Below are 20,657 nucleotides of genomic sequence, written 5' to 3'. Positions count from 1 at the left end.
CAGCCTGATAATAGGCTGCTGCTGAAGAATTGGCTAAGCTTCCTGAAAGGTGGTAAGCCAAACTAGAACAACTCTTTTCTAATATCTTGAAACACTACCTTGTGAGCTATAGAACAAATTCATGAACCTGCAGACGCTTTGCTCTCTATCCCTCATCTTCATGAAATGCAGATTAGGCTGCATTTTCAGTTAGCATGCCACTGACTTAGCAGTGTGATCCATTGATCACTGGTTGTCTGTAAAAAGTCTGGCTAGAATTAGAGTAGTGTAATGCTAGCAAAGCATTGAAACAGTGTGATGAGCAAAAATGGATTGTTGTTGATTCCAGACCCAGTGCAGGGGGACGACTGTAGGTTCGCCTCTGGCGCAAGGTTTCTGAGCCATCTTGACTCTTCCTTTTCGCCAAGGCCTTCAGAGCTTTGCATTCAAAGACATAAAGTGGATTTAAATTCTTTGGGAATTTTTATCCTTGTAGCAAAATGTTTTGCCTTAACTGTTTTGACAAGATGAGAGAGAAGAGAATGAATGGAATTTTTAAGAGCAGTGTTTGGCAAAGAAACTTTTCAATGAAAGGATGACATCCTTCAGGCAATCTATTAAATGGTACCATTGTGCATGAACAAGGAGATTCTACCTATCCTAAAGTTCAAGGGAGGGCAGAAAAGATTGAGAATCTGGAGAAGCTTGAACAGGAGAACCCTGTTTGAATTGAAATTGGAAGGGTTCGAGCAGGAAGGGGGAAGATTTGATTTTAGCTATAATTACTGATTGCTTTGTAACAAATGTTCACTAATGCTCCATTGTGGTATGGTTCCAACCGTAATCCAGAGGGTAAGTGGCCTACACCAGCTATACTGAGTAGTGGTGTTGTTGTGAAGAGATAATACAACTGTCAGAGATCGAGTCTTGCTCTTAAAATTCAGAGATCCCCATAAAGGAATACATCTGTTAACTAGATATGCTATTGTCCTTTATCCTTGAAAATCCTCTGAGAAAGTATTGAACTCCCTAGTCTAGTCTCTGATTTAGTCTTTGAAACACTTCCTCTTCAGCACTTGTATGATTGATCATTTTAAATATCCAAATACAGCAAAAATGAACTGGTAAGATCTGTATCTTTTTCTCTTCCACATGGAAAGAGCAAAGTGGCCTGCTGAAAGAGGTCTAAACATCAGGATCAGAATGCCTGGAATAAGAAGTTCAGATCCTGGCAAAGTGAAAACAGTGTTGTGATTAGAATACTGGATTGTGCAGGAATCGTAGAAGCTGATGTCCTGCGTAGGCTCCAAATATCGCATGTCCGTATGCATAAACATAACGTTTGAGCCAAAATTTTCCCACCTCCACCTGTTTTATAGTATTTTGTGTGTAATATGTTAAGCGAGTTGTTGTCTGTATCCCAGGAAATAGGTGCATTTCAGTGCATATGCAGTTTGTTGGAGTGCTTTAGGAGACTGTGAATTGAAAGGATTCGTGCATGTACGGGGATAAATATATTTAATATGTGCTTTTATAGGAATCATATAGAACATATGTAAAATTTAAGGCGTTAGCCTATTTAAGCTTTTGCGGTCTTTTGAAACACGACTCTTGGGAAACTATAATTAAACACTCAATGGGGCTAACTGTAGGTTTTATTTTTGGTGCATTTTTCCAGTTGCATTCACACATGTATTCTAGGTGTGAAGATTATGAATACTTTCTGTGAAGATAAGGCTTTGAACTAGTAAACAATCACTTTTTAGCCATAGACATGCAGTTAAGCTAAGATTCTTTACAGCTATGGAAACTGGTGACCACAGTGAAAAGGGAGTTATATAAAAAGCGAGGAGAAATATCCAGTATTGTGCTTGTTAAATGTCCCTCCTTAGCGTCTTGTCCCGTACAAAAAAGAGCATGTGGCAGAATGAACAAACGCAGAACAAATTTTTACTAACTGCTTTCTATAAGTGTCCAAAGAAACGAAACAATGAAGTATTAAACTTTAAATGTATCTTTTATGGGAACTTTACAAGAAAGTGCTGAGGGTATTTTGAGCTACACCTTTTCTTGATAGCAGGTTTATTGCAACTAATTAACATTCTAGATTCCCTTTTTCCCATTGGTGCCTCGATGAATCATTCCACAAAATCAATGCAATGTTAACTGACTTCTGCAAAATGGTATAGGATGGTCACATAATTCGCTGGTTCTAAAATGTCTGTTTTGGTGATAGTGCTAGTAATACAGCAACCTGTGGAAGTACTTCGAATTTTAAAGATCAGTGGCTCAGCATTACTCTGGAGGTGACTTCTGCTGTTGAGTCAGTAACAGTTAAATGGAATGTCATGCACTTCCTGTGCTGGAAGCTTTGAAAGTAGTTCCGTTGTATCTATTTTTAAAACTGATTACTCTGTGCAGAGGACTCTGAAGCTGCCATTGAGTTATAAATGTCATGTCAGGATCTCTTTAAGCATTCCTACTCAGCATTTGTGTGTAAGGGTCAGTTACATTAACATCAAGAGCCCAGTTGTTGACTGACATAGTGGTAGGAGATGGCATACTGCTATTCTTCCTGGAATTCTGTGCAGCCATTTATCCGAGTCTGACTTACTGTTAATATCTGGCATATAAGCAGTAAAATATGACAGGGCATGGGACTGTGAGATATCCTCCCATTTTGGTGGTGTCTGTAAAATGCATTTCACTCTTGCATGTTAGCAATTTTAAAAAAAAGTCATTTCAAATGTTTGAATCCTTAAACCTTCAAAATATCAAATTGCAGCATAGCTTAATTCCTGAAAAAATAATTCTACAGTAACTTTTTTCTATACTTGTCCAAACGTAGTAAGGTCTTGAACCTACAAGTGTTAACAGAGGACTGATGGTTAGGGAGACATGAGTTCTATTTTTGCCTCGGTCCCATGTTCCTTATGTGACTTAAGTCAAGTCACTTAACCTCCGTGTGCCTCGGTTTCCCCCAGCTATAAAAGGAGGACACTTATTTGATAGGGGTGTTGTAAAGCGCAGCTGAGGCAAAGTTAGGGTTTTATTTAAATATTGGGATCCTCTGATAAAAGTTTCTGTAATTTCAAAATATTTATTAAACATTTGGGGAGAAAACAAAGTTTACTAATATAAATCTTCAATACTCTGTTCTTGTCACAGGAAAATCCAATTTAATCTTAATTTTTCTGTTTAAAAAAAAAAAAAAAAGTTTTTTCTCACTGTGTCAGATCAAGCAGTTAGCTGATCCAGCAAATATGATTGCTTAAAATTGCTGTGCATGATAGTAAGCACCACAGAATGTGAGTTAGCCTCACACGTAGGCAGTGTTTACGGCACCCAAAAACGTAGAGTACTTTTTGGATGTAGCAGCTCTAAAGTTGAGTGTGTGCTGCTGCCTACCCACATTACTTGTTGAGACTTGGTTTTATAAATGCCATCTAGTGTTCGTTGTGTGGTGCTGAGCTAAATCTCTTGAGAACTGCAGGGTTTTCTGTTATATTGCATCCCTTTTTATATAGTCACAATTTCTTGCAGTACTTGCCAGAAGTGCATCATATTCTGGAGGAATGAACATGCAATTAGAAGGAGTTGTAATTCCACTTGACCACTAACTTGCTATGTGGCCTTTGTTAGGTCACTTCATCTCTGCCTCAGCTTCCCCATCTGTAAAATGGGGAAAACCCCTTTGTCCCACATGAATATTGAGGATAATTTAACGATTAGTTATTTGGACTTGTAAAGTGCTGAATAAATTCTTACCAAAGAGCTGTTTAAAGAAAACTGCAAAGGAGCAAGCATGAACTTCTCAAGCAGTGAAATAATTACTAGTGAACTTGAATATCACATACTCTTTCTGTGGAAGCAGATAAAATGTCATGCATTCAGGACTGCATGCAATACTTGTATAGCAATATTTCAAACTGAGCAGGAGCAGCTGGGTTGCAAAAAGCTGTTTAAAATACAAGTCTTTAGTAATATCAGGGAATAGCACAATGATTGGAAAGTGCTGTTACCTTTTTGTTTGGCTGTGTGTTCTTCTAGTTTCCTTGTTGATGATGGACCCTTGTATTAAATAAACAAAATGCTTGCAGGAAGGAATTCAACTAGATGTGCTGTCTTCAGTCTGTATCAGAGTCTTCCTCACAATATAAATAAGGAGCCAATAACTTTTGTGTTTTGGAATCACATCAGGTTGTTTTCAAGAGCCTCTGTTGCCTTTAAACACATTGAAGAGCTTAGTGTTTAGAAATCAGACTTTTCCAGCATGCTTTTCTTCACCTTTCTTTAGAGTAAATAAATGAACTCTTTTCAAAGTCTCACTTTTTCTTTTCTGAGGCTTTTTCAAAAGCACTCCTTTGCTCATTGCTTCTCGCGTGTGGAGACTGCACTTATTTGTTGTCATTAGCCACCTTTCCAGGTCACGCTTCTTTTTAAGTTCCAGTTAAAATATGGAGCCTCCCCTTTTCTTTTCAGTTCTTCATAGACCGGAGTTGTATAATAACTTGATTTCACTTCTCCCAATTATTTCCCTCCAGAGAACCACACTCTCTGATTAGAATTATGGGCATATGATCTCTGCCAGTTTCAAACTTTGTTGCCAATTTCATCAAATTTTTTTAAAGAGAATTTTATCCTAAAATACATTGTAATTATAATGTTAATAAAGTTATTTTTAGTTTAGATTTTATTTTACAGCCAAGGTTGGTATTGTAATTACATATTTAATTTTTATGTGAACTTGAAAATTGCTACATGTAAAAATGTGATCTGTTTAAAGCTGCTGAACTTGGTAAGTATTTTAATGTCCCTTGGTGGGTACTAAGACTGCAATTTTCAGAGGTGCTGAGCACTTGCAACCTCACTATATGTCAGTGGCGGCTGCAGATGCTTAAGCACCTCTGAAAATCATGCTGTAAGCAACTGTTAAGTCTACGAGAAAATTTCAAAAAGGAGAAACGAAGAGCTCTGGAATTGGCTAGACTTCTGCTGCATCCTTTAGCTTTTTTCATGCTGCAGGAACTCTGATCCACTTTCAGTTGAATAAGTGTCATGGGATGATGGGATTGTTTGCACACTTCAAACTAAGAGAGCAGTGCACAGCAGTGGGAGCTATATAAATCATCCTCTGGAGCAGTCTTCCTGATGCAGACTGCTGCGCCCGAAACATGATGTTACACCAATGCCTGCCTGTCAGTTGGCTCTTGAAGGAGTATTGGAAGAAATGGCAAGACGATAGCTGTACCTTAGTTTTAGCAACACTTTTATAAAAGGCAGTTTGAACTGCAGCAATCGGCTAGTTGTGTGAAGAGGTGTGTTTTTTGTAACACCATGGAATTTAAATAAGTGTAAAATGTAACCAGAAAAAACACATGAAATTAAAATCTGCCTCTACTATGGACTGTTCTGCGAGACTGAGCTGTCTTACAGTGGAAAACTGCTTTCATCCAACAAACAGGAAACCGGAAAGGAACAGCCTGCTGTAGGTCAGAGGGGACCAGCATCATAAAATCGAACTGGGAGAAGCTGAGGCCCATAGAGAGGCCGCTGTGAAGGATTTCAGTAGGACCAGAAGTACTTGCTTGACCTGTTGATTTCCTGTGAGAGATGTGGAGCTGAAGCATTCATGAAGTGGGAAGGAAGTAAAACAGCCATGGGGGAGGGGGAGGAGAGGGAGAATTAAGGGAAGTATCTGTTCATTCAGTCTCCAAAACCTTCCATAGGGCTTAAAACTGACTCAGCACATGTTAATTGTCCGACCTACTCAATTATCTGCTCAAACTGTATTTCACTATGCTAGTTCTTTTTAAGTCTCTCTACAAAAGTTACTTGAGACTTGGCCCCTCCCCTTCCCCCGAAACTGGACACTATCAAAGAGAACAAAACTAAAAGCATGATTCACACTGCAACTACCCAGTCTGCATTTAGTAATACTTACGTGTAATTGTATGTATTATTAAACTATCTTTAAACCTTCTGTTCATGCCTAAAGAAAGGTGACTCCCGGCTATAGCTGCAGAAGTTTATTAGCTAATAAAACATTTGGAGGTTTTTTTTAGTAAGTACAGAAGTTGTTAGTTCTTTAAACCTTTCTTTTTTCTTTCAGACTGTAGATTGCTCAATTTCCCAGTAGTCTGCTGTTGTCTGTGTATGTCTGTATTAAACCTCACTGACAGAAGTATGGAGTCCTGTCTAAATTGCAGATGCTGCAGTATGAACCTGACAGTAACCACTCAACAGAAGCATCATGCAACTTGACTTCTGAAGCTTTGTTATAGTGTTGCAGCTGGATCTACTATGAGTAGTGGAGAGATCTAATCACTGTAATGTTTGTAATCTTTGGGTACAATTTTCTAAAATGCCCAACTGAATGAGATACCTAAATCTTATTGATTTTCAATGGGATTTATACACCTTAGTTGCTTAGGTGCTTTTAAAAATTGTATCCTTTATCAGCAGGACTCAAGTTGCCACTGTCATTTCTAGTTGTGGTGGATGAATGTTTTCTGTTTGCTTGTGTTTGAAACAGCAGGAGGGCGATAATTGCCAATATTACCAGTCCTAAAAATAAGATACAATCATTACAACCAATCTTTGATATGCCATCAACTGCTAGCACATATTTGCTAATGTGTATGTGGGCCATTATTTCTTTACAAATATGATAAACTTTTAATTTCCTTCTATTACTTTGTGTAATTGCAAAGCGTTGGCTGTTGATGCATTTCAGCGATTGGTCACCACATATCAAAGAATGGCAAGTTTCAGTATGCTTTTCAGAGACTGTTCGAAGGGCTCTCCCTCCCTTCTTTCATTTGGATGATTTAAGTGACACTTCTCTGAAGGTGACAGGAACTTTGACTGCAGCTGAAATTATAAATCCCTAGACTTTGGTAGAATTTGTTTTGGAAAAGGTTTAATCTTTAGATCTGCATTTGAGAGTGGATTTAAAAAGTGTTGAAATGTAATTTCATTGAGCTCCAGAGCATTTAGATTATTCATCCCTAAACTTGGCAGGATACTAGTGTCCTTTTCAAATATTCATAACCCAGCCAGCCAAAGGAGGGCAGTGGTCTTTAGGGACATCAGTTTTCCCCCAACCCTTCATAAACTGCATTGTATATGTCCTGAGTCATGCTTAGTAGTGGAAAGCTAATGTTATCAAGCTAGCTCATCTAATAATCTTGCTCAACTTTGATATTACTTTCCTGGAAACTCTTCCATTATTGACTTGCAGTGAGATGATACCCCACCTTTCCTGTTACAATTCACACTTCAGCTTTACAAGAAAGTTCCCTGTGTTTGCTGATGGTTTGAGTTAGTTTGGCAACTTCTTCAATGCGAGGCTGTTGCAAAACTGACCACGTTGTTCGTTCCGTCCTTCACTTCTCATTTGGTTTTATTTATTGAATTTGTTACACCATCTTCCTCTGTAGTAACTAGGCCTATCATCGATAAAATGCAGATTCACACTGACTGGTATAACCACCCCTTTCCTCCACATGTTACTCTTATGTATGATATAAACCAGTGCTTGTCTTTAATCATGCATTTGCTTGATCAAAAATATGTTATGTACCACCTGATGAAGGTCAGTAACCTCAGGGGGCAGTCAGAGGAAACAAGTCACACAGCTGGGTCCCTTTTGCTCAGGGCATCCCATCTCTGATTACAGTCCAATGTGTTTCTAAGGCCTGTCAGCAAACGAACCTGTCATGATCATTCATAGAGATTCAGATCCCAAACCACCCTGTTCTTTATGGACTCAAAGACCTATTGCCTTGGCAGCATATAGAAAGCCATCTAATTTATAGCATCCAGATATACTCGCTTATTTGGAGCTGCTATAGAAAGCAAGCAAACTTTTGGAGAAGTGTATTTTTTTTTTTTAACCCAATGATAAATGAGGACATTTTTCAAAAGCACCTCAGTGGCTTAGAAGCGGACGTCTCTTTGTATTTCAGTGGGACCAAGGCACCTGAGTTACTTTGCTGCTTTTGAAAATTTTACACTGTCACTGTGAAGTACTTTTCACTACCCTTTCAGTACGTGTAACCTAAGATTTTTAAAAACAACAAGAGTTCTGTAGCACTTCAAAGACTAACACATTTATTTTCTGCAGGCAAATTTGTTAGTCTTTATAGTGCTACAGGACTCTCGTTGTTTTTGCTGTATGCAGGCTAACACGGCCACTCCTCTGGAACCTAACATTTTTACAGTCTCATGTATGGTAGTGAATGCAGTATGTGAATTTCTCAAACAGTTGAGAGGAAAAACACAGTGCATTAAAAGTAAACACACAAAGAAAAGTTCTGATCACTTGTAACTTGATTGCTGTGACATGAAACTTCCACTATTTACTTTGTTTCAAACATAATTCAGCTAGTGAGCAGTACCTCATCATCAGCTAATAACACAACGTTTGGCATATACCTCAGACTTTCACTGACAATTTTCATTTCTAGGAAATGCTATTCGTAAAATTCTCACCTTTGCAGAGGCAGCCCATCTTTCTAACAATGCCAGGTTGAATGACTGATACTGCTGCATGTTAATGTAAGCTCCATGCACTTGCCACACCACCTGAAATTATACTGCACTACTAAAGCAGGATGCAAACACTGACAGTCTTCGCTTTAATAAGTCAGTCTATTTTCCCTTCGAATTGTAGGCTTGTTCAGGTGTCCTTTACCCAGCCTCTGTACAATAAAGAAAACTGTCCCGAGCCTTGCTACATCTAGAACCATATGCTCAGTGTGTTTGTGCTACTTTAAATAACATAAATCTTGGAAGTTGTAATATGTCTAAATAAGAGTGTGAAAAGTTGCGAGACTACTATTAAAGAGACGGCTGCTTCCAGAAGAGATCTGAGTGCACCTTCTAGCTGGTACTTGGGCTCAGCCTGAGCATCTGCTGAGATCACACCTGAAAAAAGTGGAAGAGAGCAGACTCCTTTAGTCCAGACTAGCAGGTTCTGTACACATGCCAAACAAGTCCATTAGCAAAGGCAGAAAATCAAATGCTTAGGTATGAGAGCAGGGGAAAGAGTGGAAAAGATGATACTTTCAATTAGGGCTCATAATTTTGACTTTTTATGGCTATGCAGAATGTGAAATAGTCTTTCCAGATTTTATAAAACTCCAAAATATTGGGGATTAAAAAAACCCACTAATGAGTAAATATGGGGGTAATACAATGGGCATAAGTTGGCTCCAGTTTGAGTTTGAATTCTGGGACTATTAGAGGGAAAGAGAACTGTAACTCATATGTTGAAATATCCTCATTCTACATTTTGGGGCACAAGTCTATGGAGAAGTGTTTGCAAACACTGAGAGGAGGGAAAGTGAAGAAATAACTGGCTCTCTTGATGGGCTGAAGCTGGAGTCTAGCTCTGAAGTGAGCTGGGATGGGAGAGCTTCCACTTCAGTGAGTTTATTTAATCTAGGAGGGGCAACATGAGCAGAGTGGGGGCATCTGACTCAAAACTGTCATTCAGTTTAGTAACCACAGAGGGCATAATTCAGGGAACTCATCAAAACCATGAATAGTAGAAATTAGTGAAGAAATAGTAGGTGCATTTAGTGTACATCCAAACTAATGCTGCATTCAGGGCTGTATTAGTTTACAATAGTGCTTTATCTAGTGAGCTCGCCTTAAAAAAATAAGATGTTTTTAAAAATTATTCCACGTGAATGAATCCCAGTCCCACAATGATTCAGTAGTCAAGGCACTTTCAGTTCTGAGGTGCGGGATCTTGTTATGCCACCTACTGTGGCTGCTGAGTAATCTGTGCAGTGCTTCTGCTGCTGAAACCCACTGATCGTTAGTGGTCTGCCTAAATTGCCTTTAGAAAAAGGATATATCATACCAGCGCTCTCCCGGTTCTACCTGACACCAGCAGTTCTTTACCATATCACATGTGGAGGGGGACAGAAACTTCTGGGCTACCCCCATTCCTAGGCTGCAGTTCTGTCCTTTCCAACACCCAGGGGTGGGGAGGAGAAAGAGAAAAGGAGCCTCCGTACATAAAAGGTGGGTGAGAGAAGCAAGCAAATCAACACTCATTCCAATCAGGAGCAGAGAGCTATCTCTTAGGTTTCTACTGTGCCATCGCCATCAGTGTTATCTATTCTAGGCTCTTGCTGTCAGCCAGGAAGAGTTATTTTGAGTCCTTTGGGGGATGCAGAAAGGGTGTGTTTTCCTATAAGAGTTAAGACTTTGGGGGTAAGGCAGGAACTAGGGTGTACCGCAGTTTAGTTTTGCCTAACTAACAAATAGCATCCGTTACAGGCAGCACGGTATAAGGCCTTGAGCATGAGACATGAAGTCAAGGCCTCTTGAATTCTAATCCTGCTCTGCAACCTGACCTGCTATGTAGCCTTGGGCGAGTCTCTGAACCTCTTTCTCCTAACTACAACATGAAGATTAAAATACTCCCCTACCTCAGAGAGCTTGTGAGGATTAGTTAATTAGTCAGTGTTTATCTAGCACTTCCAGAATGTAAATCTCTCTAAGTACTATGTGTCAGACAAAATGCGCTGAGAACTATAAATGCATGTTTGAAAAATGCTCCCAAATGGGGGATTTTTCAATCAGGGAAAGAGTTTCTGGATTCCTTCAAGCTATTTCAGCATCTGGCTGACTTACCCACAATGTAAAGTCACATTTTTCTTCTTAAAAGGAAACTTCTGCTTTTGTGATCTGTTGCAGGCGTAACCTGACAAAATTGTCCCTGATATTCAGCCATATGCTGGCGGAACTGAAAGGCATTTTCCCAAGTGGCCTCTTCCAAGGAGATACGTTCCGGATCACCAAGGCAGATGCTGCAGAGTTCTGGAGAAAAGCTTTTGGAGAAAAGTAAGTTGGAGAAAAGAACAAAGTTAATATGTGCATTTTTAAACATGTTGTTTCTGCTTTATGGATTATGATGATCTTTTGTCAAATTAATCATAAAATTAGTGATGGGAAAGACCTATTAGATCATCTAGTCCTTTCTCCAAGGTCCAGTACAGGATTGTTCCCTACATTATATTTTCCAGTTCCTTGTCCAGTCTTTATTTATATATGTCAAGTGATGGGGCTTTGCCCACTGTCTCTGGGAGATTACTTTACTGTTATAAAGTTTCCTTGGATATTCAGCTTCAACTTTCCTTTTCTTAATTAATCCCATAACTTTGAACCATTCTAAATAATTCCCCTTTCTTCCTGCCTGCAAATGGTTATTGTGTCCCCCACATTAGTTGTCTTTTAGCCAAGCTATTCACATGAAGTTCTTTTAGCTTTTCCTCCAATTAGTCTTTCCTGTCTCCTAATCCCTTTTTTCTTTCTAATAATACTTAGCATTTGTGTATTGCTTGTCTTGCTCGGTTTGCATAATGGCCAAGTTAAGATGGAATAAAGGAGAAACTTAAGTGCAGTGCATATTTAGATCCAAGCCAATGAAATGTCAGTTTTAATTTTTAAATCTAATAAAACACTGACTCTGCATTAATTTTAGAAATGTCCTCAACTGTATTAGAGGAGAGGGTTTAATAGAATGGGATAGTGACTTCTGACTAAATAAGACTCACAATGTAAATAGTGTAATTAGTAGATCACAGATATCAAATTTATATATTAACTGTTGAGAATCAAAAAATGAAACCAGTTGGAGTTGACCAACAGATAGGAGGAGTCTGAAGCTTAGTAGCTCTTTTCAGGGCTTGTTTTATAGACTTTTCTGCTATAGATTTCAAAAGGCAAAAAGCTCAATTATATAGATGGTTCAGGTTTTGGTCTCCAGCTACGTTCCAGCTAATCATCTCTCTAGATAGCTATGTGCTCTCATTTGACTGTCTAGATCTCTGCTGCTGGGAGACTTAACTCCTCCTGTGCCTGTTGCTGAAAGATGAAACTGATCAAATGAGGACATCACATACCAAGTGCTGTATGTGCTGTTTTTCAGTGTAAAGGGTAGGCTGCATAAGGCATTAATGGGACGGGGAGAGGGGGGGAACAGATCACAGCTGGGCTTGCAATTCCAAATGTGACATTGTGCAGAGTAGTGAATGGAATGACGGCTGTTTTGCTGCTGTTCTCTGGTGAGGCAGGGAAGATTCTCCCTCATGCTTGACAGAAGTAATTTTCTTTCTGGGTTCCGTTGGATTTGTCTTTCTTTCCTTTTTTAATGAGGGGTGCCTGTGTGTGTAGATATGTATATATAATGTACATGGTGTAACACAGTGGCATTGCAGGTTGACGCTTCTGAGCTCGTTTCACACTTGTGGATTTTTTCCCTCCCTGCCAGGACTATTGTCCCATGGAAGACCTTCCGTCAGGCCTTGCATGAGGTGCATCCAATCAGTTCAGGGCTAGAGGCCATGGCCCTGAAGTCAACTATTGACCTGACGTGCAATGACTACATTTCAGTGTTTGAATTTGATATCTTTACCCGACTCTTTCAGGTAAGGACAGAGAAGCGCGAGTCACTAGAAACGCGTTTGAAATGTATGTAGACTACTGCTTAGATAGATGTGTACACCAGAGTAAGCCAGGCCAAAAATAGCAAAATAACACTGTTAATACTATACTGACCTTTATTTCCCCTCGCCTCGCCCTCCTCTTTTTTTTTTTTTAAAGTGGTAAGATTTAGAGCTCTGCTGTTTGATAGCATTGTGTGATATTTCTTGCAAGAGGAAAAAATAGCTTTCTAAAAATAAATTCTAATTGTAGCACACTTTCAATATCCTTCCCCGAATCAATTTTTCCCACTTTAAAGGTCAGTTTTAAACTGAAGTTGTGACATAAACTTCCATGAGCCAGGAAACATGAAGCTTACTTTATCAGTCCATCCCTAACTCTCCCGTGTGCCCTTTGATTCCTTCTCGGATTTTTTTTGTGTGGGGGTGTAGTTAGGTCAGAGTGACATTGTGGAACTTTAGATTTCCTGGCTTTTGTGTTGCCACAACCAAAATGTCATATAAACCTGTCTATTTTCTGTATGAAATAAGCGTATATATTGTTGAATGGAATCAATATTAATTTTGGGTGAAAACCTAAAAAAAAAAAAAAAATCTGAGTCACCAGTAGTACTTGGATGAAGAGTGCAGCTTCTGATGGTGTAATTGGATATTTACAAGAACAAATACTTATTCTCTGGCTCAGACTTGCTTTTTTCCTAGGCAATAGGGTGGGTTGTAGTTAAGATGTGTTTAGCTGAAAAATTCCCATATTCAGTGCTGCAATGTGGCTGGTCACGTTGTGAACTTCTCTCTACTCTAGTATGTGAAGAGTAAACGCTGTTATAACTATTAATATTGGAAGCTGCTAAGCTTATTCTTTTGACTGTGTGCATTAATAATAACAACACTTAACATTTGTATACTGCTTTATACATTCACAGCATTGTACAGACAGTAGTTCTCACCACACCCTTGTGAGATTAAGCAGTTAGGTATTGCTCTCCATATTTTACAGATGGAGAAGCTGAGACATAAAAGGTTAAGTCACTTTCCTGAGGCCATGCAGCAAATCAGTGGCAGAGCAGAGACGAGTCTTAGTTTCTGGTTTCTAATTCTTTGCTTAATCCTCTGAATTCCCCATCTCTATCCCTGTCTCACCTCTCAGTTAGTTTCCCCAAAATGGTTGTGAGAGTGGTAGTCATTCTTGGACTGCCTTCGTTGTGAGAATGGCTAATCCATTGGTATTTGTTAAAAATATATTCATGACTGGGATTTCTGTCCCAAGAGTCTTTGGATTATTCAACTGATAAATGTCTCACTTAGGGCTTTCTTTCCGTTTTTTCCCTCCCTGTTCAACATTTGGAATCATCCATTCTTCCTCACCTTTAAGGTCGCCCATCCTTACATCTATCTAAAGCGGATATGGAAAATGGTTTTGTTCTTTGGTCCGGTTGCTAGTTGAACAGTGTAGACAGAGTTGCATAGTTTCCCTTCTGCGAGCACTAGTAGATAACAGCAATATTTATATCTCATTCTCCTCTCTCAGGAATAGCCACCATTCATACTCTTGCATTGGCAGATTATAATTCTGCTAACCCCAAGTTTTGTGATACTTTTTGTTGCTTCCTCTCCTTACAAACAACTCCTCTGTAGCCTTATGGATGACTGAATTATCACGGAGGTGGGAGAAAGGGATTCTTGGGATGCCAAGACTTGGCTAAGGAAATTGCTCCTGTGTGGTTGAGGGGAAAGGGCCAGTGTCTCTATGGCTGAAACACCTTGCTATCTACATTTCTGGCTTTCACTGCTTTCTTCTTGCTGATGGTACACTTTGCATGTAAGCAGGATACTGCTGTTTTGTGTTGTCTGTATGGGGTGATACGCGAATCCTAATGCTGCTTGATTGTATATTTAAGTTTTAGCTCCTGCACTGGCTGAGGAGGAATAAGAAATCCAGCTTTTTGAAGAACTGACCCCTTTGGATTAAGGACAGTCATGTGCCTTGGTACATCTTGGAAGAGCACAGTTAATGGTATTTCTTTTGTTGTTTCTTTAGCCATGGTCCTCTTTGCTCAGGAACTGGAATAGTTTAGCAGTGACTCATCCTGGTTACATGGCATTTCTAACATATGATGAGGTGAAAGCACGGCTTCAGAAATTCATTCACAAACCTGGCAGGTTAGTGCTTGGTAGCAGTTCCCCTTTTGATGACTCTTGCTAACTCCTCTGATTAGTTAGTTTTGCAGCACCGGCTCTGTCAGAGGAAGTTCAGTCTGACAGAGGGGCATTACTCAGTGTTCTGCTGGTTGCTATGAAAGTGCGCTGCTGCAGGGTTGGTGCAGGTGTGTCCCTCTTTAAAGGGGAGGGGATTAAGGCCTCTCACCTATGGAGATCACTGGTTGCACATTGCTTTTAAAAATGGAAGCATTGTACAATCTTTAAAAAAAAAAAAAAAATTAATTGGAAACATCCAGTGAGTATGAGGACGCTCATCCTTATCACTGTGGATCCCGAGTTTAACTGCACACCGAGATGAGTTTTTAGATGCTTCACTCACTTGTATCAGACTGCAGGGTTTTTCCTTTGATCTACAGGTGGGTGAAGTGGTAAAAGCTGGTAGAAATCCTCCAGCTACTTCACCTTGTCTTTATCTTGCATCTTGAGATAGTTAGACAGAAGCAACCTACTTGGCATTTAACTTTTTGTTTTTTGGCTGATCCAGCCTAAACTGAATGTGCTGTTCTTTTGCCTCTCTTTTCAGCTACATATTCCGACTGAGCTGTACGCGACTCGGCCAGTGGGCCATCGGTTATGTCACTGCAGATGGGAACATTCTCCAGACAATCCCCCACAATAAACCCCTTTTTCAAGCACTGATAGATGGCTTCAGGGAAGGCTTGTAAGTAACTTCACCTCAGTCTGTAGCATGTTATGCCCTTTCAGTCTGTGGTGAGTGGACAATGCACCCTGTTGCAGTGGCTTGTCTGATTTACCTGCCTTAATCCCCTCACCAATTCCTGTACTTTTTGAAATCACTGGGATGACAGAGGATACATAGTGGATTCAGGCACATACAATTCTGCCCAGTAGCACATGCCACATTTTGCAGTGGTCATGTAGCTGACAGTGACATTGTGCTAGTGGACATTGCATAGTCCTTCCTCTTTATTTAAGGCCTGATTCAGCAAAGCACTTTTAAGCATATTAGTTGTCCTGTTGAAGGCGGTGGAATTGCTGACAAGCTTCATTGCTTGACTGAACTGGGTTCTAAAAGAGGGAATTTGACTCTCGAGAATATTCGTACAGAGAGCGCTTTTTTTCCATTGCTTATCTCTACTTCCTGTTGCCACTGTAGAAGGTACATGTCTGCCTCATAGGTTACGGCTACACTGACGGTGGCAAATTCGCCGCCGTCTGATCAATTTCTCTGGATCGACTGCGTGGTCAGTGCAGACCCGCTCAGTCGATCCAGAAATCGATGTACTAAGACCAGCTACACAAGTAGTGTAGCGCTGCGTCGACGGCGCAGTGCAGTGAAGACAGAACGCAGAAGAGAAGCTCAGCAGTCGACGGGAGTTATGCAGGTTTTTTGCGTACTTTGCGTAACTCCCGTCGACTGCTGCCGAATCTCACAGGTAAGTGTAGACAGGGTCATAGTTTCCTGTCAGTCTAGTGCTTTTTTTTAAATTTATTTGATCCTATACTGATGTCACAAAAAATAGGATTATGCCATCAGTTTTCTGGTTTCATCAAGACTTCACTGCAGGGTCTTATAAGAAGAGAAGATTGGGGGCTGTGAGGGCCTATTTATTTAAAAAAAACCCCACAATCATATGATCATTGGCAAAAAGGATACCATGAAAACGGACTTCCTTTTCGTGTGATGACAAGTGCAGCATATTTGGTGGCTTTGCCTGGCTTGAAAGTTCCTTTTTAAAACAAAGTATCTTGGATTCCAAAAGAACTGAGATGCTCAGTCCTTGCACGATCAAGTGCCTCTAGGAGGTGATACCGAACTGAACCCGTAGGTGGATTTTTCTTTTGTTGAGTGATTGGTGTTCAAGAATTCTTGACGTCTGCATTTATTTTTTTTTACACTGATAAAAAAGGATTTTTGAAAGAAAGAAAGAAAAAGAAAGAAAGAAAGGAGCCTTTCTTTAAATCTTATGTTTTGTTTGCTTGTTGTAGTTATTTATTTCCTGATGGTCGGAATCAGAATCCTGACCTGACCGGTTTGTGTGAGCCTACGCCTCAGGACCACATTAAAGTTACACAGGTGAGCAAGAGGATTCTGTCCCCTCAAACTAGCACTCTTTCTCTCTGCTTTATGTCCTCCTCATCCGCTCAATACACTAGTTCCTTGTGTACGAAGCAGCTGTATTGGGTCTTGTAAGACCTATACAAATCTTTGAGTCACTGGGTTGGGGAAGAAAAATTGAAAATATCAAAACTTCATCTCTGTCCAAGACTGGTGAATTTAGAGTTCCTTGTTTAGAGCAGTAAGACAACAGTGTGTCCTTCTGCCAGCACTATCTTATGTCTTCTTTTATCTGTGGCCTGTGTGACCTTAAGTTGAACGTGAAGTGCAATAATAAAAGGTTTCCGGTCTCTTTTTGGATAGCTTCAGGTTAATTTTTTCTCAGAACTTGCCAGAAGCATTGCTTACAGAAGTCTTTAGCACATAAAATTGCAATGTAACCTTTGTCAACGTCTGTTTCAGTTGAGATGTTTGGTGTTTTGGTTTTATTATTTTTTTCCGTGTGAATGTTGGGGTGGATTTCTTGTAGCTATGACTAATCAGGCACATTCTATTCCAGAGTGAATTACATCTATTTTTCTTCCCTCCAGGAACAATATGAATTGTATTGCGAGATGGGTTCCACATTCCAGCTGTGTAAAATCTGTGCAGAAAATGACAAGGATGTGAAGATTGAGCCCTGCGGCCACCTGATGTGCACGTCCTGTCTCACTGCGTGGCAGGTAAGGAATTGCCCCGTTTGTGCTCTTTCAGAGCGAGGTTGCTCTTTCTTTGTGCTGGAATGATGCATCTCTTCATTCCCTCTTCTCAGAATTGTTTAGATCCTTATGGGTGCTGATAATTTGGTAGTGGAGTTGAAAGCACAGCTTGAAATTCAAATAATATATCATATTCTACTTTGCTCCAACAGCAAAATAATAAAGGCCACTGGAGTCTTGTCCCCATCGGATGCAGGCTTTGGACTCTTTGTTCAAAACTGATTTTACTCACTAGATTGTCCTACCCATCTTCATTGTTTGTGACGTAACTACTACTCTCTTGCCTTAAGAATGGTCTGTGTGGGGGGAGGGCCTTTAAAAACCTGGGTATTTTACTCCAAATGATAAGGATCATGCTGTATTTATAGTGGCGTCTTAATTCTTGTTTCCCTCTGTCCCTCCACCAAAATACACCTGCTGAAAAGATGATCCTTAAACTCCTTTGTATGATGAGCTACTGTCCATTTACTTGTTTTCATAACAGTGGTTGTCATAACAGGTTTCTTTTTTTCCCTCTGCAGGAATCTGAAGGTCAGGGCTGTCCTTTCTGCCGCTGTGAAATCAAAGGCACAGAGCCCATTGTAGTCGACCCATTTGATCCCAGAGGAGGGGGAGGATTATTGCGGCAATGTGCAGAGGGAGCTCCCTCTCCAAATTATGATGATGATGATGATGACAGAGCTGATGATTCCCTCTTCATGATGAAAGAATTGGCTGGTACTAAGGTAAAGGCCCCGTTAGGCACATGCTGCTAGATATGGCAATAGACACAGAGTAAGACCATGGTGCCCAAACTTCTCCTCTTGTGTCCACCCTTACCAGTAATGGAACGTGACCGTGCCCCCCCCAGGTCGGGAGTGGAGTTGTGGCTGGGCTGGGACTGGAGCTGGGCCCGCATCAGTGGTCTGGGGCTGGGGATGGAGCGGGTGCAGAGCAGGGTTGGGTGGCACTCCCTCCCTGCCCCCTATGGGCGCTGGCCTGGGCTCAGCTTCACACCCCCTTAGCCCCCCACCCCAGATGTTCCTCCGCATCCCCTTAGGAGGTGCACCCCACAGTTTGGGGACCACTGTAGTAAACTGTTTTTAGTCCTGTTGACTTGTGCACCTGTTGGATTTGTGAGCCCCAGAATGGAAACTGCACTCTGTATTTCTGGGGTTTGGTTAGTACGGAGCTGGAGAGTGCCGGAATACTGAAACATAGCTTCAGCCAGATCCTACCACTTTAGTCAAGTGATATTGTATCTAGGGTATTGCATATGTTGACCTGGAAGCTGGGGCTTTGTCCAAGCCATTAGCAGGGTGACATAACTGGGTTAATCTACTGAAAAGCAAGATCTATGTTTATAATACTTCTCTGCATGCTGAGCAATGCTGCTTTGATTTATGATCTGCAATCAGCCTTATCAGCAGAAATTGATTCATTTTCCTCAGTGATGAGTATAAGCAACCAGCTAGAGAAGGAGTTTTTCCAAGGTGCTGATGACTGGACTAAGTACAGGGCAGTCTGTTTTGCTGAGGAAGTCGATTGGACTGTCATCTTTGAATATGTTGTCTGATTAATCTGTGTAATAAAGGTCTGATGACTGTCTTCCATCAATGCAGCTTCCTGCCAGAGAGAGATGTGCACGTAAGGCATTCTTTATGAATCACTGCACCGTTGTTTGTATTTTTTACTGTCAGCTCGTTACTGCCACTTGCTTATCAGCAGTTCGAGTTGTTCTGGTGGACAGGGAAACAGATTTTGAATCTGACTTTTTTTAATAGTTTCTCTTTATATGAAATGGGCAGGGCCTCTAAAGAATCCTCTATCCAGATTTAATGAGAATCCGAATTCTGTTTAGTTTCCATATTGATTCATCGCTGTTGTAAATCCTTATATAGTCAGCAGTTGAAGTTCCAAGGCACAGTCTTGCAGATGAGTGCTGTACAGCTTGTCATTTCTTGGGGTGAGGGATACGATTCCCTCAACATGACCTGACTCCCATTGTGGTTTGCAGTAGACAAGTGCTCCGGATCTGTTGGCATCAGATGCTTACAAATTGTCAAGCTGTCCAACGTTACCATGCACTAGCCTGTATCATAAAGCAACTCTTACAAAGATGAGGAAAAAAGGAGTGACTGTTCTGATTTGTCAGGTGGTGAAACAGTTATCCAAGGACAAGGATGAAGGTTTTGACACCGCTCCTGGTGCCCGCTAATGATTGCTGTAAGTGCCGTGCCATTATGGCAAAGGGGTAACTTGCACACCTCTGTGATACAACTATGCTCACTGCGCTCTGCTGTTAATATAATGGAGCCTGCCCTATGCTGGTGAAAAGAAAATATGCCTACTTCAAATCCAGTACCAGGATTGAAGAATAGTTGGTCCACTAAACAATTGCTGAGTGTTTGAGAGTGAGGTTTTTAGGCACGTGTTCCTGAGTGCCAGAGCTGGGCCTGTTGGTGATTCCCAGAGTTTGTTCCAGACAAATGCTGCCGTGCTGTGAAACACACTTCACCTCTCCTTGCGTGTGTGGTGTTAATGTAGTAATTCGCTGCCAGCGGCAGCACGGTAACATGAGGTGCAGAGCTTGAAGGCCGGCGGGATGTGGTGCGTTCGATAGGATGGCTTCTCTAGGGTTTGCTCTTGTTGATTTTCTTAATTTTCCAGGTTGAGCGCCCTCCTTCTCCATTCTCCGTGACTCCACAAGCCTCACTTCCTCCTGTACCCCCACGACTAGACCTTCTGCAGCAACGCATGGCCATCCCTCCTGGAGCTTCCAGCTCTGGGACCACTTCCAAGGTAAAGTCGTCTTTTCTCCCTCCTGCAAGCTCCTTTATTAGGAGCCAGGGACGGGGGGGCCAATGTGGAGATGGGAAAAGTGGTGGACTCTCCTGATTTTCTGTGGGATCCTCTGAATTCCTTCAGACTCCACCTTTTCTTCCTTCCTCTCCACAAGTTATCTCAGTCAGACTCTTTTCTTCCATCCAAGGAGGGCCCACAGTTCCCCCCAGGAAGCAATTTGTCCTTCTCAATCTTCAACCAGTACACCTCTGACTGCTTCATGTGGAACTGCATTTATGGAACTGTGTTTGTTCCAGCTAGTAGCCTAGCTGTGTGAAGTTGGTTCTTATATTCCCTTTCCAATTTTTCCCTGCTTTCCCAGTTTTTCCACCAAGCATTTTTTTTCACATAGAAAACTAATGAAGGGGGTAAGGGGATTAGAAGGGAGAGATG

General features: G+C 40.9%; 1 protein-coding gene across 3 annotated transcripts in view; it reads left to right on the top strand.

Annotated features, from left to right (window-relative positions):
- CBL (Cbl proto-oncogene) overlaps positions 1-20,657 on the top strand; it is a 60,130-nt gene that overhangs the window by 25,659 nt on the left and 13,814 nt on the right. For all 3 annotated transcript variants that reach the window (XM_067565141.1, XM_067565150.1, XM_067565132.1), the window contains 8 exons: positions 10,696-10,842; positions 12,272-12,428; positions 14,482-14,603; positions 15,187-15,324; positions 16,614-16,701; positions 17,274-17,405; positions 17,963-18,166; positions 20,091-20,222. In XM_067565141.1, the coding sequence (XP_067421242.1) occupies positions 10,696-10,842; positions 12,272-12,428; positions 14,482-14,603; positions 15,187-15,324; positions 16,614-16,701; positions 17,274-17,405; positions 17,963-18,166; positions 20,091-20,222 (1,120 nt within the window). The remainder of the gene's footprint in view (positions 1-10,695; positions 10,843-12,271; positions 12,429-14,481; positions 14,604-15,186; positions 15,325-16,613; positions 16,702-17,273; positions 17,406-17,962; positions 18,167-20,090; positions 20,223-20,657) is intronic.

This window comes from Emydura macquarii, unplaced genomic scaffold, assembly GCF_026122565.2.
Source record: "Emydura macquarii macquarii isolate MOO-44397 ecotype Brisbane River unplaced genomic scaffold, CSIRO-AGI_Emac_v2 contig_312, whole genome shotgun sequence".
NCBI lineage: Eukaryota > Metazoa > Chordata > Testudines > Chelidae > Emydura > Emydura macquarii.
Note: the sequence above shows the minus strand (reverse complement) of the source record. Positions and strands in the feature narration are given on the sequence as shown.